Source organism: Larus michahellis, chromosome 12 (genome assembly GCF_964199755.1).
Source record: "Larus michahellis chromosome 12, bLarMic1.1, whole genome shotgun sequence".
Lineage (NCBI taxonomy): Eukaryota > Metazoa > Chordata > Aves > Charadriiformes > Laridae > Larus > Larus michahellis.
Window position 1 is genome coordinate 17,250,439 of NC_133907.1, and position 18,175 is coordinate 17,268,613.

Here is an 18,175-nt window from a genome sequence, read left to right on the forward strand (position 1 = left end):
CAAATATGAGTCAGCAGAAAATTACAAGCCTGACTTTTAAAGAATACAAATGCTCTTATGTTTGTGTGTAACTTAAGCCTAATAGCAAGTGTAGGGAAGTAAAATACATTAGATTATATATGTTCAGCTCATTCAGGCTCACTAAAATGCAGTGACTTTATACTTTTTGCAGTGACTTTTCTTTGGGAAAGAAAATCAACTTCAAATGTTCCTGTTTAGTTGAAAGAGAGAGAAAACGAGAGTAGTGCCTGTAACCTGATCAGAAAACTGATCCCGATGACACTTTATTATTCTGGTTGGTCCACATTCTGGCACTTTTGACTCCTAGTAATATATCCTCAGTGAAAAATTACTGAAATGCAGCAGCTTAATTCAGGAGCTTGAATGGACGGCCCTTAGGCTGGATTGGGTCATTCCAGCGAGCTCTTTGCCTTTGAGGTGCAGCCATCACACCTTCAGAGGACTGAAAAACATGCCTTAATCTTAGACTTTCTCAAGTTAAGATAATTAACAGATTAATGGTTTAAAGATTTTGGTGTGTTAAAATCAAGTCTCCAGGAGCCAGGGCCTGTAGCCCCCACGCTGCTTGTCCGTGGTGGTGTACCCTGACAGCAAGCAGCGCAGTTGCAAACCTTCATTCTTTGCTTTGCGTGGTTTCCTCCCGGCTCCCTGACGGGGAGTCTTGCATTTCTCGGTGCAAAGTCAGATCAGCCTTTTCTTTACTTAGCGTGCACCATCCAAGTCCAGTGCTGGGTACATAAGTTTCTCATTTCTTTTTTTTTTTTTTTTTTTTTTTTTTACAGTCCTTAATCACTGTGGCACTGGTTGACTGAATTGACCTTCTTTACAACCTGGTAGATGAGAAGGCTCTACTGTCTGTATTTAACAGAGCAGGGAAAGAGGCACAGCCAGAGCTGGCAGAAGTCTCAACTAACTTCAGGATCTCAAAGTGAAATAAGAGGGGTCTGCTTCCCCCCCCCGCCCATCCTGAGGATTTGGTGCTTTGTGCCATGTCACATTCAATACTTAACACCAGGGGCATTCTTAAAACAAATTTGCAGATGTCTCAACTTTAACATGCCAGACTGAAGAGCATAGGTAGCCACCTGTGTTCTTGCTAATGTGGCAGCGCTTTGGGGGGAGGAAAATGGCCATTTGTTTACACACGGAGAGGAGTTAGGGTGCTCAACCAGAAGAAATATTTGAGGTGTTTCTGTTGTGCATACGTGGTCCTAGTTGTAATTTTAGCACTAAGGCGCTAAGCCTAAAACGCATAAGCTAGAGTCCTGTGTTAAATGATTTGCTCAGCCTGTTGCAGCGTTTGACAGCACTCAGTAGAGTCACCTACTCCGTGGCCAGAGCCAGAGTCTCACCAAGCTTGTCATATGGACAAGTTGCTGCAGACCTTCAAATCTGCAGTACGCCAGATGTGTGCTGTACTCACCGCACTCGCCTGTGTGAGCGGTCTCACCCCCTGGGAAAAGTCAGTTGTGAATTGCTGAGCCCAGTTCCCAAGTGCTCTGGTTCCAGTAGCTTACAGGTCACCGCGATTGCTGTGGAACAAGACCCTCCCCCCCCAGCAGTTACTGCAGAGTACCCACCTGCATAGCTTGGACCCTTGTGCTCATTACTGTGAGATTTTAGCAGTAATCCTTTCAAGAGTTTTGCGTTCAAATAGATAATGGGGACCAGGATGAGACCTTCAAAGATGGATGAGACATTCAAATAGATAATGGGGACCCAGAAGGACTTTGGTCAGGGTCCTTCCTATGTGCCTGTGTCCCTGCTCGAATGTTCTCAACTCTCCGCTATGACCGCAGGTACTCTCCTTAGTTGGCAGCCTTGGGACAGGCCCCGGCAAACTTGCTGTGCGGTAACAGGCAGGACTTGCATGGAGTTTTCTTGTACGGGTCTCACGTCTCGCTGCTGTCCTGACCGCAGTCAGGCTAGGCTGTGCTGGAGCAGAGGTCTTCGAGGGGAATTTCGGTGATGTTGTTGGGGATGTTCTGGGGTACTGTGCTGAATTCTTTTTTTTTTTTTTTTTTTAATTCTTTTTTTTTTCCCCTGGTTTTTGTTAACAGAATGCAGCTCGCAACTTCCAGGACTTCGACTGTCAGGTAAGAAATGTGCAGGAGAAAAGGATCTGTGTGCAGACTCCCCATGACCCATCAGTAATGCTGAGAGAGACAGATGAAAAAGCCCTGTATCTTAGCTTTAACTCCTGTTAAGGTTTAATCAATAAGAATTGAATATGTCCAGTTGGCAGAAATTACCCTTCACCTTTTCATGCAGAGCACATTGTTCTGAGCTCTGAGGTGCAAACCTGAACTGCTCTGCTGAGGCTCCCAGGATGGCTGGTCTCCTGAAAAGCCGTTTCTTTGAGACGTGCAATATGCTGAAGAGCTGCAGCTCTGTCACATCCCGTCTGGTTCGCTGGCTAGGAAAGGAGGAGCCTGCGTGCTCTGTCTATTTGTGTTGAGAGGAGAAGAAAGTCACCGGGCTGCCCCAGATAGAGCAGCCCTGCTTTGCTGGGCCCTGGTCATGACGAAGCTGTGGTCATTTTCTGGGAGGTTGCTCACCTGACAGAGTAGTGCGGAGATGAGCCTGATCGCTCTGGTTGCTATAGGAATAATACTTTTAGAGGAGTGGTTGCACCACAAGCATCCAAGACAGAAGATGCCTTCTTTGTTAGGCGGAGCACAGCACTGAGATTAGGTGGTGCGTTTGGTAGAGCACAGGCTCGTTTACCGTGCCAGATTACCTTGCTGACTTCCCACTCAGCATGCTGATATGCAGCCAGCGGCTTTTCTTTCTGTTCAGCTGCAGGAGGCTGCTGTGCCCGTAGAGTTCTGCATCGCACAGGACACAGGCTCTCGCTGCTGTATTACACCAGTGGTGCGGCTAGGAGGTAGAGCTGTCAACATCACGTGATAGCTTTTATTAAAAGTCTGATGATGTAGATGATTCCAGAAAACCTTCTGCAAGGCTGTGCAGAACAGGAGTATAATAAATAGAGTCTGAAGAAGGGAGTTTATATTTTTTCCAGCAGACACTGAAAGTACCCCCCATCTGGGCAGGCACGCGTCACTGTACCACTTTAGCTTGATTCATTGTGAGTTTGAATGTTTCTTAAAGTTTGTAAGTATAAAAATTACTAATCTTAGCACATTGAAACTTTAGTGTCTAGTCTTAGAAGTGGCCACATGTTATGCAGCGGCCTTTCTGTTTTAATAAAGATAGTTAATGTGTTTAAACGCTTTCCTATACTGTCTTGTCTCCATCTGTCTTTCTGCATCTTCTCCATCTCTGCCAGAGGTCCAGTGTGCTCCCATGTTGGACGGGGAATGGGTAAAAATAGGTGCAATGCCTTTGAGTAAGAGCATTAGGGAGCACAGGCACTGCCTATCGAGGCCTGTCTGCTGTGATTGGAGAGAAGATAAATACGGTGCCCGAGTGTCTTGAGTGCATTAGCCTTCACTGCGGCTTCTCTAATGGCCCAACAGAGACCTAGGTTTGCCTGTGCCCTGCCTGCCTGTGATCAGATATGGTCTTCAGAGCTGGAACAGAGTAGGAAGGTAGGAAGGAGTCCGTGCAACAGAGATATGCATCTCTGCTGCCTTTTCACGCTACCCTTCCCTCTACAAGTAAAGCCTCTTTGCACCCTTCTTTAAATAGCTCAAACCTGAAGCTGTGCGAGCCCTAGAGAAACACGGTGCTGCAACCGCTGACTCCAGTGTGCTCAGCACGTCCCAGCGCTAGTGGCTCGACTGCCTGGCCGCCCGGGGGCTGAGCTGCAGGAAGAGCTGCCGAGCGGCTCCACAGCCAGGGAGAGGGGCTTTGGGGAGCGCCGGGCCGGGGAAGGACATCCTTGTCGCTGCTCTGTGCTTTGATTTAGATCAGCAGTGAGCTGGTGGCCATGGCAACAGTTGGGCAGGAGACAAGATGTTCCTTCCAGGAGCCCTCTTGGTAATTCATTTAGAATGTTTATTTTTTTTAGCAAGAAGTTAACACAGTGTCTCTTGTGACTATAAATGCTGTCCCAGCCTTACCTTCCTCCAGCATCTCTCCCTACAAGGTGTGGTTTCAGGGCACACCTGCCTTGGCTTTCCGTCCTACCTGGGAAGTACCTCCAGGGGCTGGATTAAGTCTCTGCTTGAAATCTGTCAGAGGGGATAGACGGTGCGTTGGGTCCTCGGATTTTCTGCCTCCGTTGCTAATAGCAGGAGCAGTACTTAAACATGGAGGCTGAGCTCTTCTGTTGTCCTGTGAAAAATTACTGCTGCTTTTTAATCTGCCGAAGCACATTCAGCTGCCGCATTCCGGCCTCTGCGAAATTGGTGTTTCTTTACTTACCAGTGTTTGAGAAGGGGGAATTCAAAGTGAAGAGGTTTGCTGGGGCCTTCAGAGGAAGGGAGATCCTGTTGTGTAAAGGGAGATGTAGAAGCACTTAGGCTGAGTCGGGGGTTTAATTTGTCCAGAATTTTACAGGGAGGAATAGCCTTCAGGAGGATCTCAATTTTACAAGAATAGGCATACACTGGGCACAAATTCCTGAAGGCTGGTAACTGGAAGATGGTTTCCAGTTACAGTGCAGTGAAGTTCTCAATCAGCAGTAACACCTGCAAGGGGTCTGGCGGGTTTTAAAATTGATGGGGTTTGTGGGATGGATTGTGTTATCTTATACAGTGTAGTGTTTGCAGTATGAGAGCACGGCGTCAGTGATGCAAGACCTGTATTTTAGACCTCGTTATTTTTATCGTAGTCAAAAAAAGCTGTTTTAAATGGAGATAAAGCTGTGGCTTTGCACGGAGCTGACCACATCCTGGGCTGTGCTTGCAAGGCGTCAGTCAGCAGGGCGAGGGAAGGGGGTGCCCCCTCTCAGCACTGGTGGCCACCCCGTTGACAGTGCAGGTCCGGTTTGAGCTCCCCGGTACAAGACATTGACGTACTGGAGTGAGTCCTGTGTTATTTCAGCCTGTATATTCTGTGCCCTCAGCCATGAGGTGATTTGCTCTAAGTCCATCCCAGCTCCTTCCAGACGGAGCAGTAACACGGCCTGCCACCGCACTTGTTCATCCTCCAGTGCCTGTAGACCTCTTTTTGTCTGGAAGCTGGAATTTCAGACTGTTTTCTGTACTTGAGCCACGCGTATGGCTGGGAGAAGTGTTTAGTTTAATCCCAGCTCAGGAGCATGCCGTTAGCGCTGTCACCGACTCGGAGTTGCGCAGTGCCAGGTGCGCCTGTTGGCCGTGCTGTTTTCTATAAAGCGTGCGTTACTTTTCAAGGTGACGTGGGTATTTAAGGCTTGTAAGATCTGTCCTTGCTTTAGGGAAAATGGGTGATGCCGTTGTGAATTTCTGTTAATTTCCTTGAGGGTTTGTTTTTAGTGTTGAATAAGCTGCCAGGATCCGATCTGGGCAAAGTCAATAGAGCAGGCAGCCTCTTGAGTCTGAAACGTGTCGCTCTGGTTTAATGTGGTATGAAGAAGCTTTTAGCTTTCCTGATACAGCTGACTTTCAGACACAGGTGCCCTGGTTTTCTTAAACTGTTCATCTCCAAGCAATTGCAATTAACCCTGACAAATAACAGATTGCTCGGGCATCAGTTGAAACAACCCCCACATAATCTGATAACCATTTGCGATGGAGATAAAGGAGGGCAAGCATGGTGGCTTAGGGGTTTTATCAATATGAATCCAGGTTATTCTCAGAAATAAAATGTATTAACCTAAATCTGAGACCTACATTTTACTTGAAAGCTATATGGACCCTAATGAAATCCAGGCTTGGCGTCTAATGTTTGTGGGCAGATGGTGGATTAAACGGTCCGGGTTGCTGATGGACAGATGGTGTGGTGACCTACGCAGTTCATAGAGCTGTGCTTGTGCTTTTATTATTATCTGCAGACCCTCTTCAGCTGCTCGGAGAAGTGGCTGTTCAGTGTTAGCCTAAATCTCTCCCCTTTTTCCAGGTGGTTTGCTTTCAATACCAATGAGGGAATATACTTGATGTATTTGTAAAACTGTCCAAATAAACCTGCAGTATGTTTCGGTCTGACATAAGCGAGCACCTGATCTGGTCTGTAGCTGTACGTCCGCCCTGCTGCCTCCCACCCCCGCGTTTTGCTCTCCAGCACAAGCCATGCAGAAGAGGCCCTGGGAGGTGGAGAGGGGTCTGGGATTTGGCAGAGTCTTTGTAGAAGGCTCACAAGGTACAGAAGAGGCGGGAATAAGTAAACAGATTTCAGCTGGAGCAGAAAAGGCATGCGTAAACCCATGGAGGAAAGAAATTAAAGTTTCCCTGTACGACAGCTTGCTATGCATTGCTGGAATGAACTGAAAATGTAGAATGAATTGAAAATTTTTTGCTGCTGTTTTCTACTGGAAGTGTAGCTTTTCAACAAGCCCATGTTTTTTACTCATTCAATTTTGGAGAAGTTCTTCCGCAAGTACATTTGTTTGAAGCTTTTTATCTGCATTTTTAAAAGTCTGCTTATCCTTGCCCAATTTCTTTGCTTTATTTTTGCTTGCTGCGCAGTAGGAGATGGTATTCTGCTATCGAGAGATTATTGATTATTATCATGTGCATTTGCTGATGTCATGGATGGCGAATGGAAACTGTGTTCATTTTTTAATGAAATCATTAAAGCCAGCTTGTGATTGCTGCAGAGTGGCATTGAATACAAGATGTTTTAAAGCATCTTCTGTTTATTGTAATGAAAAAACATGAAACGTTAGCACTTTGAGGAAGGGTTTGCTTTCTCTGTGAGTAATGGGAGCCATTGTCACCAGCACTGAAATGTTTTGTCGAAGATATTGGGGACCATTCTTCTTCTGATTTGTACAATGAGTTCTTCTGTTCTCTTGTTGGAAGTGCTAGAGTGAAATTAATTACAACACAGAAGATGTTTTGATCTAGAAAGCAAGTTTTTTTAATGCCTACTGAATTAGGAGCTGCCCCTAATCTTATTAAAACTAGTGTCACCACTAAAGTACTGGTTTTCACTTCTGCTGACATCACAGCAACAAATACTGTAAAGCTAAAAATGATTAAAATGGAATTTTATTTTGGATATTTTTTTTTTCATGGTTCTTATTTCTTGGGAAGCTTTTCCTCTGATTCCTCTCATCACTGGCTTTCCATCCAAAAACGCTGTTTTCTATAAAACTGCCGTGTTGAGTTCTGGAAAGCTTTTGCTAGCTGGACTTGGACTGAAGCATGATTTCTATTTCTAATGTATGAGCACAGTCCTTCCATGGGCTTTACTTAAACGTTACTTTTGCTTTCCGTATGCTTGTGACAACAGTGTGGTAAAGAGGCTGATTATGCAGATGCGGTATTTGAAGTTCCTGTGCTTTTTTTGTTCTTGTCAGTGGGTTCTTACAGCAAAGCAAATGTGTGCACTTTAGGTTGAGAAAGGGATTTGCCTCCTTCCTGCCTTCAGAAAAATGAATGATGCCTTTCCGCGAGCAGTGACTGATTTCTTTCCATCCGCTATGCAACACCCATGAATGGTATTTCAGAGCAGCTAATGAGTAATTGCAATACTAGTTATAACTTAGTGCAGCTAGACTCAGTTCTAGTTCCCAAGGACACGGAAGTTTCGGAGACACAGAACATGGCCCTGCTTTCTCTTCTCCAGGAGATTTTGTGATGTTCATGGCCTTCAGAAATGTAGTTTGGCACATCATGTCAGGAGGTGGACTGTCCTTGGCTGGAAACATGGCCCCAGCCTATCTTCCCGGTTGCCTCTAGGGGTTAAGATGATCTGAGGTCTAGCAGTCACACAAAATACTCTTAGACCCGCCTGCGTATTAGCACATTCAGATCTTCCTTGTGTAGGATTCGGGCTTTCAAAGGCCATGTGCCTGCAGGTTGTGGCGCCTTGAGCCCGCTGTTCAGGGGATGGAAGAGCGCTAAGAGGCATCAACCTGTTCTGTTTGCAGCCCACGGGGAACTCTGCAGCCTGGCTCTCTACTGACTCAAAATCGTGGTGTAAAGTGCTGGGAGAAACAACCTGCTGCCAGACTTGTGCAGGTGAGAGCTGATCTGCAAGGGGTTTAATTCACCCTGAACTACTATAGATCTGGGCAGGTCCAGTTCCCTGCAGTAGCTGGGGAAGGGGGAATTTACCCTCAGAGCAGGAGTAAGAAGCACCACATATTCCAAAGTCTGTGCTGGGTCCCTTGCTCCTGGCATTGGATACTTCACTGCAGTCAAGAAAATTGTGGCTTTAACTGCTTCTTGTAACACACGGGCAAGGAAGGAGATGGAGAAGCACATCTTGCTCCATCTCCAGCACGTAGGTGGTGTCATTAATTGCTTATCGGTCTCAATGTTGTGTGGTGGTGGGAGTCTGTGATCTCTGATTTGGGAGCGCAAACCCAACCTGTCCTCTCTACGCCTGTTGTGGGTCGCTTGACTTCAGCTCATTTGGCTGCAGAGCCGGTACCTGTTCTCTAGCAGAATCTGAGTTTTGGAGGTGGGTTGCCATTTCTCCCTGTATTAGGAAGGGTTACAGATACACGCTAGGTCTGTCCTTCAGCATCGTGTGCCTTTGGACTAGGAGCATGCCAAGGCTTGTTTGTGTATAACCCAGCAGGTCCGGGATAGCCCAGCAGCACCTTTGGCTCCTGACGCTTTTGTATTTGTGTGACCGGCTTGCACACCTCGTTCTTCTGCTGCTCTTGATTCTCTCCCGGCATTTCTCTAATTTAAGACTTAATCCAATTACACGAAGTACTAGAAACCATTGCTTGCTTGCATAGATCACATCGTGTTTTCTATTAATAAATTTCTGCTCTGTATGGAAATGAATAATTTAGTTCAAGATGTTGCTTTAAATCTGATTTACACTTGCTTCCCACACAGCCGTCTCCTTCAGCTCTACTGTTTCCAAAATAATTTTGCATGGAGAGGATGTGGTAGGCACTTACCTACCAACTGCATTACGGTCTGTGGTGCTGTAATGCTAAGAGTTACCAGACGGTGATGGTTTACAGTCTTACAATATTTTTTCCTTAGCTTATGGGCAGAGTGTTGTTGTTTTAGTAACGTGTAGAAATTTGAGGGCAGCTGTTGCAAAGAGCAAGACAGTGTCATCTCTACGTTGACCTCTCCGAGGTTAATAGCTGTAACAGGTTTGGCAGAGGAGCATCCTGCAATTGTTCCCCACCTTTGCCAAGACTGGCAAAGATGACGTAGGGTAAATAACAGCTGTAGCTGCGGTGTCACTGAAAAAGGGAGAACTGGACATGAGTAATCTGCATCTCTTCCACCTCACAGAAAAGTGGCAATTTCCTTTGCCTTAAGTGAACCTGGACCTGAATGTCCTTAAGCCGAATTTTATTTTTTTTTTTTGAGATGTTTCTAGCCCTCTACTAGTAAAGACATTTGACAGCCTTGAGCAGAATGTGGGCAACAGGCACCTTGCTGCTCTGTTGTTCTGCCAGATTTGAATTTTTTAAAAAAATAATTTGAAGGGGTTTCACGGATGTGTTCTTTATGGTTGGTACCCAAATGAAATCAATTCTCAGTTTTTTCCAGGGAATTAATTTTGAACTTTGAGCAGCTTCACACTGGGAGTAAAACTTACCTGGTAATGCCAAAAAAGAAGCTTAATAAATTAGTTGTGAAAAGCACGGGTAATATGAATTCTCCTCATTAATCATTCCCACTGTGAAATTATTTACTTCAGACTTTAATAACTTTTAAAACTTAAGCTCTGGATCATACTCTGACCTGAAGCTGAAGGAGCATGGCTGGAATTTGGACTGCTGCAGTCTGGCACCCAAATACTTCTGCTTGCTGCCTGGGAGCCTCTGGAGCTCAAGGCATTAGCGCCTCCGGAGCTGCTGGCGGGTGCCTCATTCCCTCACTCAGAAATATTTTTTTCTTAATATGGGAAATTTCTGTGGCACTCGTCAGTGGCACTGTCATTGCTTCCCTTTCTGGCCGGAGACAGAGGGTGGCAGTCGGAGAGGGTTTTCCAATTTGAACCTTTTGCCACCTGGGCATGCACCCGCTTCTTCCCATAATCAGTCCCACAGTAAATTTAGACTTTGGCAGTCGTAATTGGGCGTGTGTTTTTCTTCTCAGTTTAAGAATCAGTCAAAGATGTTACGGCCAAGTAGGATAACGTCCCAGTCTAGTCTGACCCCAGCAAGGAATACCTCCCAGCAGTTCCTGCTTGTGTTTAATCTCAAATGTTTTAAAGCTGTTGTTGGGTTGTGTCTTATCATTTTTCGGTGTCTGAACCTTTATGGTTCACACGCATCTCATTTTCTAAAGTGTAGGGTTCTGCCTGAAAGCGGTGGTTCTCAGGAGCCGGGACCATAAGGCACAGAAGCAAAAATGACAGGGCTTTCAGATGGTCAGTAGCATTGGTGGCCTTTTCCTGGCTACTCTCTGTTCTTCTGCCCAACCCCTACCTGAGGGTGTATCGGTGTATCTTAGCAGTATAGCTAAGGCAAGTCAGCGCTTCTGCCACTGCACGTGCACTCGCAGTGCTTACCTTCCATCCAAATGAGAGATCCTATGGCTGCAGGACCAGTTGCTTTGGTTTCCCAATGTCTTGGGACAGCGAACCCAGCCCTGGGCTCCCACTTACGGGTTTCCATGAGACCATCAGCTCACTGGACAGGGGTTAGGGCAGAGGCATGAGGGAAGCGCTCTTTTCGATAGCACTTCATCATGGAGTCAGCCAGTCTGTGACAAGAAGCTGCACCCCAAAATCTGCGGTTTGTTTTGTTTCTGCCAGCGGTTATTGTATTCTTGTCTGGGGTCACAGAAGAGAGCTGAGTTCCCTCTCGGTGGACGCTGACAGTGGGACACTCATACCTGGCTACAGCGTACAGGAAGGAGAGGGTAGATGCAAGTGGTGGTAGAGGATGCAGGTGGATGTTAAAGGAAGTTTGTTGATCTGATTTGGCTCCAACTGATGTCAGTGAGGAACTTAGATTCCCCTTAGACTGAAATCTCAGGCCTAAATAAGAAATTGGATGTTTTGTCTGTAATTGTGTGAGTGCCCAAGATGGGGATCAGAGAAGCTACAAGGCTGGGAGGCAGCACAAGGGTAGGAAGCTTCAGCTGCCCTGTGTCGATTAGAGAGATGGGGCTGGCTGGCATGACACCAATACTCCATTTTAGCCACAAACTTCTATGGAGCAACAAGTTAGGGAGCCCCGGGGATCAGGAGCCGTCATTGATGTGATTCTGAGAAGGGCAGAGAAATGTGTTCAAAACAGTGTCTTCAAAGACCTGCTCTGCAATGGGAACCATAACGTGCTCCAGGTCAACACCCTTGGGAAAAAGGGAAAAAAACTCCAAACCATAGAAAACTTCACTGGTTTTGCACTCCAAGTTCAAAACAAGAACCTCACAGAAATGGAGAAGCTTATTGAAAATGAGCTAAGCAGAGAGCAAATGCCCACCATCTATCACAGCAGATGTGAGAAATGGTGCAGGGAAGCCAGCATGACTAAACCAGAAGGGCATGGAGGCTATTGAAAACAAAAAAAAGGCATTTTTCAAAAAGCTGGAGAAAATGGAAAAGGTTATAGACTCTAGCAGATTAAATATATGAACAGAACAATGGAGGCAAAAGGGATTTTGAGAGATGACTTGCAATGCCGGGGGGGGAGGGAATAGTCCTGTTTCAATCTGTCAGAAATGGCACTATTCACAATGAGAGAGTTTGGAGAGCACTAAGGCTGCTCAGGCTCTGAAAGGAGGACCCAGGGAAGATCTAGCCATAGCAGAAAAACTACATTTAATTTTCTCTGCACACAAGCTTGCCACGGAGCAGCTCACAGAGGTTACTGTGCTGGAGTGCTCTTTGTGGAGACCCTGCCTTAAACTGCAGTGCTTGTTGCAGAGGCTGTAAAAAAGCTAAAATACATAGAATCATAGAATCTTCATGGTTGGAAAGGACCTTGGAGATCATCGAGTCCAACCATACACACACCAAAAAACCACAAACAACCAACCTACAGTCTCTGCTGCTAGAGCACGCCCTGAAGTGCCACATCTCGACGTTTCTTAAACACCTCTAGGGATGGTGACTCAACCACCTCCCTGGGCAGGCTGTCCCAGTGCCTGACCACTCTTGCAGTAAAGTAATTCTTCCTAATATCTAATCTAAACCTCCCCTGCCGCAGCTTCAGACCATTTCCTCTGGTCCTGTCATTATTCCCCTGGGAGAAGAGGCCAACACCCACCTCTCTCCACCCTCCTTTCAGGGAGCTGTAGAGGGCAAGGATGTCTCCCCTCAGCCTCCTCCTTGCTTTTATAGCAAGTTGCCAGGACTGGATGTATCTCAACCCACCATTTTTAAATGGGTTTAAGGATGAAATAGTTGAGTTTTTAAGTGAGAGGTTATGCTCCTCTGCTGAAGCTGCTGTGGTGCGCAAGGACTCCAGGGCTTCACCTGTTAACACAGTTTTTAAAACTGGTCCCACAGGAGTTCTGGGAATTCACTGACCAGCTGTACCAGACAGACAGATAAAACACCCGGCGTATAGTGGATGAATTACACAGATAAACATCGGGAAAAGGGTCAATGTGTTTTTTGTGAAGGGAAGAAGTCCTGCTCTGCAGAGCTGTTGGAATTCTTTGAAGGAGTCAGCAGCCATATAAATAAAGGCAATTCAGTTGATGCAGCCTACTTGGATTTCCAAAAGACAAAATCCCTCACCAAAAGGGGTCCTAAGACATATGTCTTACGGGACTTAGTCGGCCATGTGGTCAGAGGAGAGGTCCTTTCATGGATGAAATATCGGTTAAAAAAGAAAAAAAGATCAGTAATTATTTTCACGGTTGCTTGAGATCACTAGAGGAGCACCTTAGAGATCTGTGTTGGGACCTGTGCTGCTAAAATAGATTTAAATCTACTCTTAAACAATCTGGAAAAAGTGATGGAAGGTGCAGTGGCAAACTTTATTTGCCTTTGGGTAAATATAAAGTGTGATCCACGTTGAGTAAAACCATCCTACAGTGGATTATGAAAGGACAGGCTCAGGGCCGATGATAACCCGGAGGCGTAAGACATTAACATGGCGAGAGATGAGTGAAAATGTCAGCTCGGCGCTCCTGGCTTTCAACAAAGCAAATCAATTATTGTTTATGAGGAACGGAGAACAAAGCAACCTCATTGTGCTACCATGTAAATCCGCAGTACGCCCACGTGTGTTTGACGTACTGCCAGCCCCCCGTCTCAGAAAGGATAGAGCGCAACGGGGCAGTTTTGGAGAACAAGAGTATGGTCAGAAAAAAGCTGCTGTACCAGGACTGGCCAGGTAGTCCAGGGTACATCAGCCCAGAAGGGGGCACGTGAAGGGGAATCGCAACGACCTGTTAGGTCGTCACTGCTGTGGGCTATGGAATGGGATCAGTTGTTCTCCACCTTCCAAACCAAGGACTGGGGGATCTCATGCAAAACCAACAGATACAAGGTGGAAAACAAAGTGGTTCTTCACCCTGCACATCGTTAAGCTTTGGCTTTTCTGGTCACAGGGTGAGGCAGATGCCAAAGGCATAGCTGGCAGGGGGTGAGTCCCCAGTTCTCAGAAGAGAGAGTCAAAGTGAAGACCACACCTCTAGTTCAGGAAGTCTCTTTTAACCTGTGGATAGTTGGATGTTGGGAAAATGAAGGGAAACTGTTGCAAGATGCAAGTGTTTGAGGAAGTATTACTACATGCTTGCTCTATTTTATTTTTCCACAAGTACATGCTCTTGAAGTCAGACTAGGAGGCTAGCTGAGCCTTTGGTCTGACCGGCTACACGCTGGTCTCTGTACCTCCCGATCCTCCTCCCATCATCGCTTTTCTCATCCATGCCCGGAGGGAACTGCTAGTTTTTGAAGCGATGTTTCCCAGCTTATTTGAGTCGATCAATAATAGCTGCGTGCACAGGACTCGTGTCCCCGCTCTGTCCCCCGCAGCGCGCCGCTGTTCGGCATGTGTGCGTCACCAGCTTTGCGCCTGCGGCCAGCGGGAGCAGGCTGCTGCGAGCGAGGGTGCCTCTGCTGTTGAGCTCCCATTTGCAGCAGGCCGGCTGCAGCTGCTGTTTATTTTGTACCTCCTGCATGAATAAGGGCAGAAGATAAAATCTCTTCAGAGAAACCTCTGATAAAGTTTCCAGTCCCTAAGTAAAAATTAAATTTTGTCAAGCTTTTTCAAAACACAACTGCGGATCGTCATCTTCGCTCGCATTCATCTCCCTTATTTTACAGGCTGCACATTTATTAAAAATCTGTCTCCTGGCCACATCTTTTCCACCTGCCTTCTCCTGTCACTGCTTCCCTGCACTGTGTTCAGGCCATAGTTGGAGTTACACAGCTGCAAGGCAGCAATCCTTGAATCTCCGGTCAAGCTGTACTGCCGCGGTGTGTCAAAGCTGGCCTGAACAGAGACTAGAAACAGAGCGTGACAGGGCCTGAGAAGTAAAGATGACAAGCGGCTGATACTTGCCAGCACTATGTTTCTATGTGATCAGTGGGCACATCCCAGGAGAGAACATGCGGAGTTGCGGGTGGGCAGCGGTTATGGAGGCGGCGTGACACAGGCGGGACATCTCGCTGGGCAGGGAAGGCGTATCTACAGGAAGGAGGTGAGGAAAGCACGTTTGGCAAGGGCAGAGGGCGCAGCCTGCAAAGCTGCTGTTCTGTCGCTGAGCGCTCTGGTACCCATTGTAGCTGGGTTATTCTGCTCCGTGTTTGGAAGAGTAACAAACCAATAACGGTGTAATGAAAAAAACTTTTTTTTGCCGATTCAAGGTAGCATTTGTGTCTTCTAAGTGTAGAGACTGTTGCTGCCATCTGAAGCACGATGCCTAAGCTCTTGTGTATTAAGCTTCTGCCTCGTGCTGCCCTTTGGCTTTGATAAGAGAGCTCTTCTGGAGAGGAGCAGGTGACAGGGAAGTCATGTGCGCTGTAATCGTGTGACGTCTGAAAATGTTTTTGTCCTTTGCAATCATAGGTCAAGACAAAAGTCCTAAAGCTACAGGGCAAGGTTTCAGAGAAAATAAAGTTCACTGGAAAAATGGACATAGAATTACCTATAGGGAAGCTGGGGGTAAAACTCAGTTTTGTCTCTCCAGGTAATCTTGAAAAGGAGATCAGCACGACGTTGGAATGTGTAGCTGAAAAAGCGAATATAGAAACCCCTGTCTCAAATGTAGTGTCTGCTACTTGCTTTGTAGACCTTGGGAAAAGCCTTAAAAAAGTAAAAGGCTTTAACCAGAGGAAGCAGAGGAGGGAAACTGCTTCTCAGGTGGAGGGTTTCCACCTTGCCTGGGAACTAGCAGGAGAAAAAACAAATAGCCTTAAGCACTCCCGCTCTCAGGCTTTGTACAGGGCAAAGTGAGAAGTTTGCAGACTTAGCATCATCTTAAATTTTTAAAGTGCTGTTTGCTGAGATTTGTTAAAGATGGAGTTTCTCAAGTTGCTTCCATCTTCAGTGGACGTTCCCTGCGTTTGAATCACTAATGTGATTGAAGGAGTACTGAGGCGAGTACCCTTCAGATTGGGCTAGTGCCCGGTGGTGGTATGAAAACCTCTTCTCGGCAAACTGTCTCATTTCCCCAAATCACAGTGTACGTAATTTGCAAAGTCAAAGTAAGTGTGGAAAACAGGGATTGATTTTTAGCTCAAGGAAACTCTTTTCCTTCCCTACTGGAGAGCTCAGACCCAAGCTCAACTTCGGAAAACAAAAGTGCAGGGTGTTGCAATATGAAGCACATTGAGGCGCTTGAACAAGCGCGTGGGTGGGTGTTTCTGGTACCTTGTCCAGTATTCTACCTAGTGGAAGCACGTGTGACCTCAAATTAGTTTGAACGTAATTCCAGGAAAGACACCGTATTGCCGACTTTTTAAAATACCCTCAGCTCTTTTATCGATTTCTGTGCTTTTCTCACTTGTTGGCTCAGTTTGGGTTTTGTGCTTCTGTTTGATAGTCGATCTTTTGCTGATGCTTATAAAACCCTCCCTAGTCCTCTGGAGGTGCAGTTTCGTGAGACGTGAGTCGGTTTAAGCAGCCTCGTGCCCAGGGCAGGGTTACATCTTCTGCCACCCCCCATGCACTCCGCTCGGGCTCTGAGCCAGAACCAGCATTTGCCCGACTCCTCTGTGAGTTTCTTAACTCACTGACCTGGCAGAAATCTAACAAAGTAAGATTTTAAAAAAAATTAAAAGCAGCTGGATAGTTTCCTGACAGGTCAGTGAGTTAAAGCTGCTTACGGAAGAGACCAACAACTGCCAGAACTGGCAGAGACACCTGCTTTTAATAGCAGTCAACCATTTGGTTAGCTCCGATGCGTGGGGAACTGCAGCCGGGGGTTGCATGCTCTGTCTGCTGTGGCACTCGCTGGGCCACATGGGTTTCCTGCATTTCACCATTTCAGCCACGTGCGCTGCCAGTCGCCACCCTTAGCCACCTCCAAAAGTTGCCGCTTTTGTTAAAGGACTCGTTAACAGCTGCGAACTTGGGGAACACTGAGTTGAGGGCCACTGCTATGGCTGCGGAACGTGTCCCGCCACAGTACCACACAGGACTTCACCGGCTTAGCAGAGCAGTGCCGAGAGCTGAGCCTGGCGAGGGGCAGAGCCTGGTCGTTTTGCAGAGGCTCAGGAGACGGAGGCTGCGCCCTGGGCTTCCTCGTGCGCCGTTGCTGCAAGGGCCGCAGTCCTGCTGCGTGGACCCAGGCTGCTTTGCACACATGGACGAGTCATTCCCTACCCGCGCAGGATGCCTTGGCCCACAGCCCCCTCCTAAGGGCAAGGGAGCCAGGGGAGCATCGGGCTGGCCAGCCCCACCTGCCTTATTCTCTTGCCTGCCTCTAGTGCAGGCAGGTAACTGCTGCGTTGGAGGTCCTCCAGCATCTCCACGTGCACAGCGCAGCAGCTTTGTGCGAGTAAAACCTAAACCCTCTCTGAGGACGAGGGCAGTCAGAGGTGTCTTTTTGTCCTTCAGAGCCAAGCTGGAGAAGGCTTCAGGCATCTTGCTCCTGTTGGCCATGCTTCTGGGGGAAGGGGAGAGGCTTTGGGGCCCCTGGGAAGGACCTCGGGGGGAAGGGGGAGGATCTTTCACTGCCAGAGCTAAACCAGTCTGGCCCACAGCCAGCCCTTGAGAGTGCCCAGGGGTGAGGTGAATTTCTGATGGGCTGCAAGCCAGGTACTGTCACCTGTCATGGGTTTGCTCTCATCATTTTCAGGTTATTGGAAATTACTGTTTAAAAAAAACGATAAATAAATTCCATACTTTGTGTAAACTAGGAAAAAATATTTTTGAGGTTGTGATGTCCTGTCTTCGTACTGAATGAGACTGTTCCCTAAGCAGATGGTTTTTTAGTATCAAGAAAATAATTGGCGCTTCTTACAGTGTCCCTAAGTCAGAGCATGTCTCTCCTTTGATTTCAGGAGATGAGAGAAAGGACTTACAGATGATGTTGTGTACCCAACCTTACTGCCATCTTCGCAGCTTTCCCAAAGCCCGTGGTTATCTCAGATCAGTGTTTGTCTAAATGTGTTTGCAGCTATTTTAGTTAAACTCAGACAACTTCATGAGTACGTGTGTTCATCATGGTGAGGTTGTGGCTTCTGTTTCTGCACTGGTCAGGTATTGGGAGAGCTACCCAGAGGCCTCATGGTCCTCTTGCTCTCTTGTGCAAGGTACAGTGCAAAAAAGCCCTCAATATTTTGCTTGGGAAAAGGCACGTGGGTTTGCTGGCAAATAATCCTGAAACGGGTCATGAAACCGCTCCACTGATACCCAGCTGGAAACCAGCATAAGGTCCTGTATCTGTGCCAGCTGGTGGAGGAGCCTAGGAGTGTTCTTCCCTCACGTTAATAAACCTGGCACCAGGGAAAAAAAAAAGTGTTTCGTTAAGGCACAGCGCTCAGCCTTCCGTGGGGTGGCAGCTCAGCGAACATTCATGCATTGGGTCTTTGCTCTCCCAGCCATCCGCCTGCTCTGTGTTGTCGTGCTGTTTCCAAAATGCTCCAGTACGTGGTCTCCAGGGGCCGGGGCTGCTGCTGGCCTCTTGGAGATTGCAGTGTCCCCTCGCATCAGCTTGCCCGCGGACAGGACGTTCCCAGGGGTGTGGGTTGAAGACACATTGGAGACTTGTGGGTCGGAGGGAGGGGGATGCCAGCTGGGGAGCGAGGGCTTGGCTGCAGGAGG

General features: G+C 47.2%; 1 protein-coding gene across 12 annotated transcripts in view; it reads left to right on the forward strand.

Annotated features, from left to right (window-relative positions):
• Positions 1-18,175, forward strand: part of NDRG3 (NDRG family member 3) — a 64,123-nt gene that overhangs the window by 32,278 nt on the left and 13,670 nt on the right. For 8 of the 12 annotated variants that reach the window (XM_074604603.1, XM_074604596.1, XM_074604598.1 and 5 more), the window contains exon 3: positions 2,082-2,117. The exons of the other annotated variants lie outside the window; for them this stretch is intronic. In XM_074604603.1, the coding sequence (XP_074460704.1) occupies positions 2,082-2,117 (36 nt within the window). The remainder of the gene's footprint in view (positions 1-2,081; positions 2,118-18,175) is intronic. 12 annotated transcript variants of the gene reach the window in all.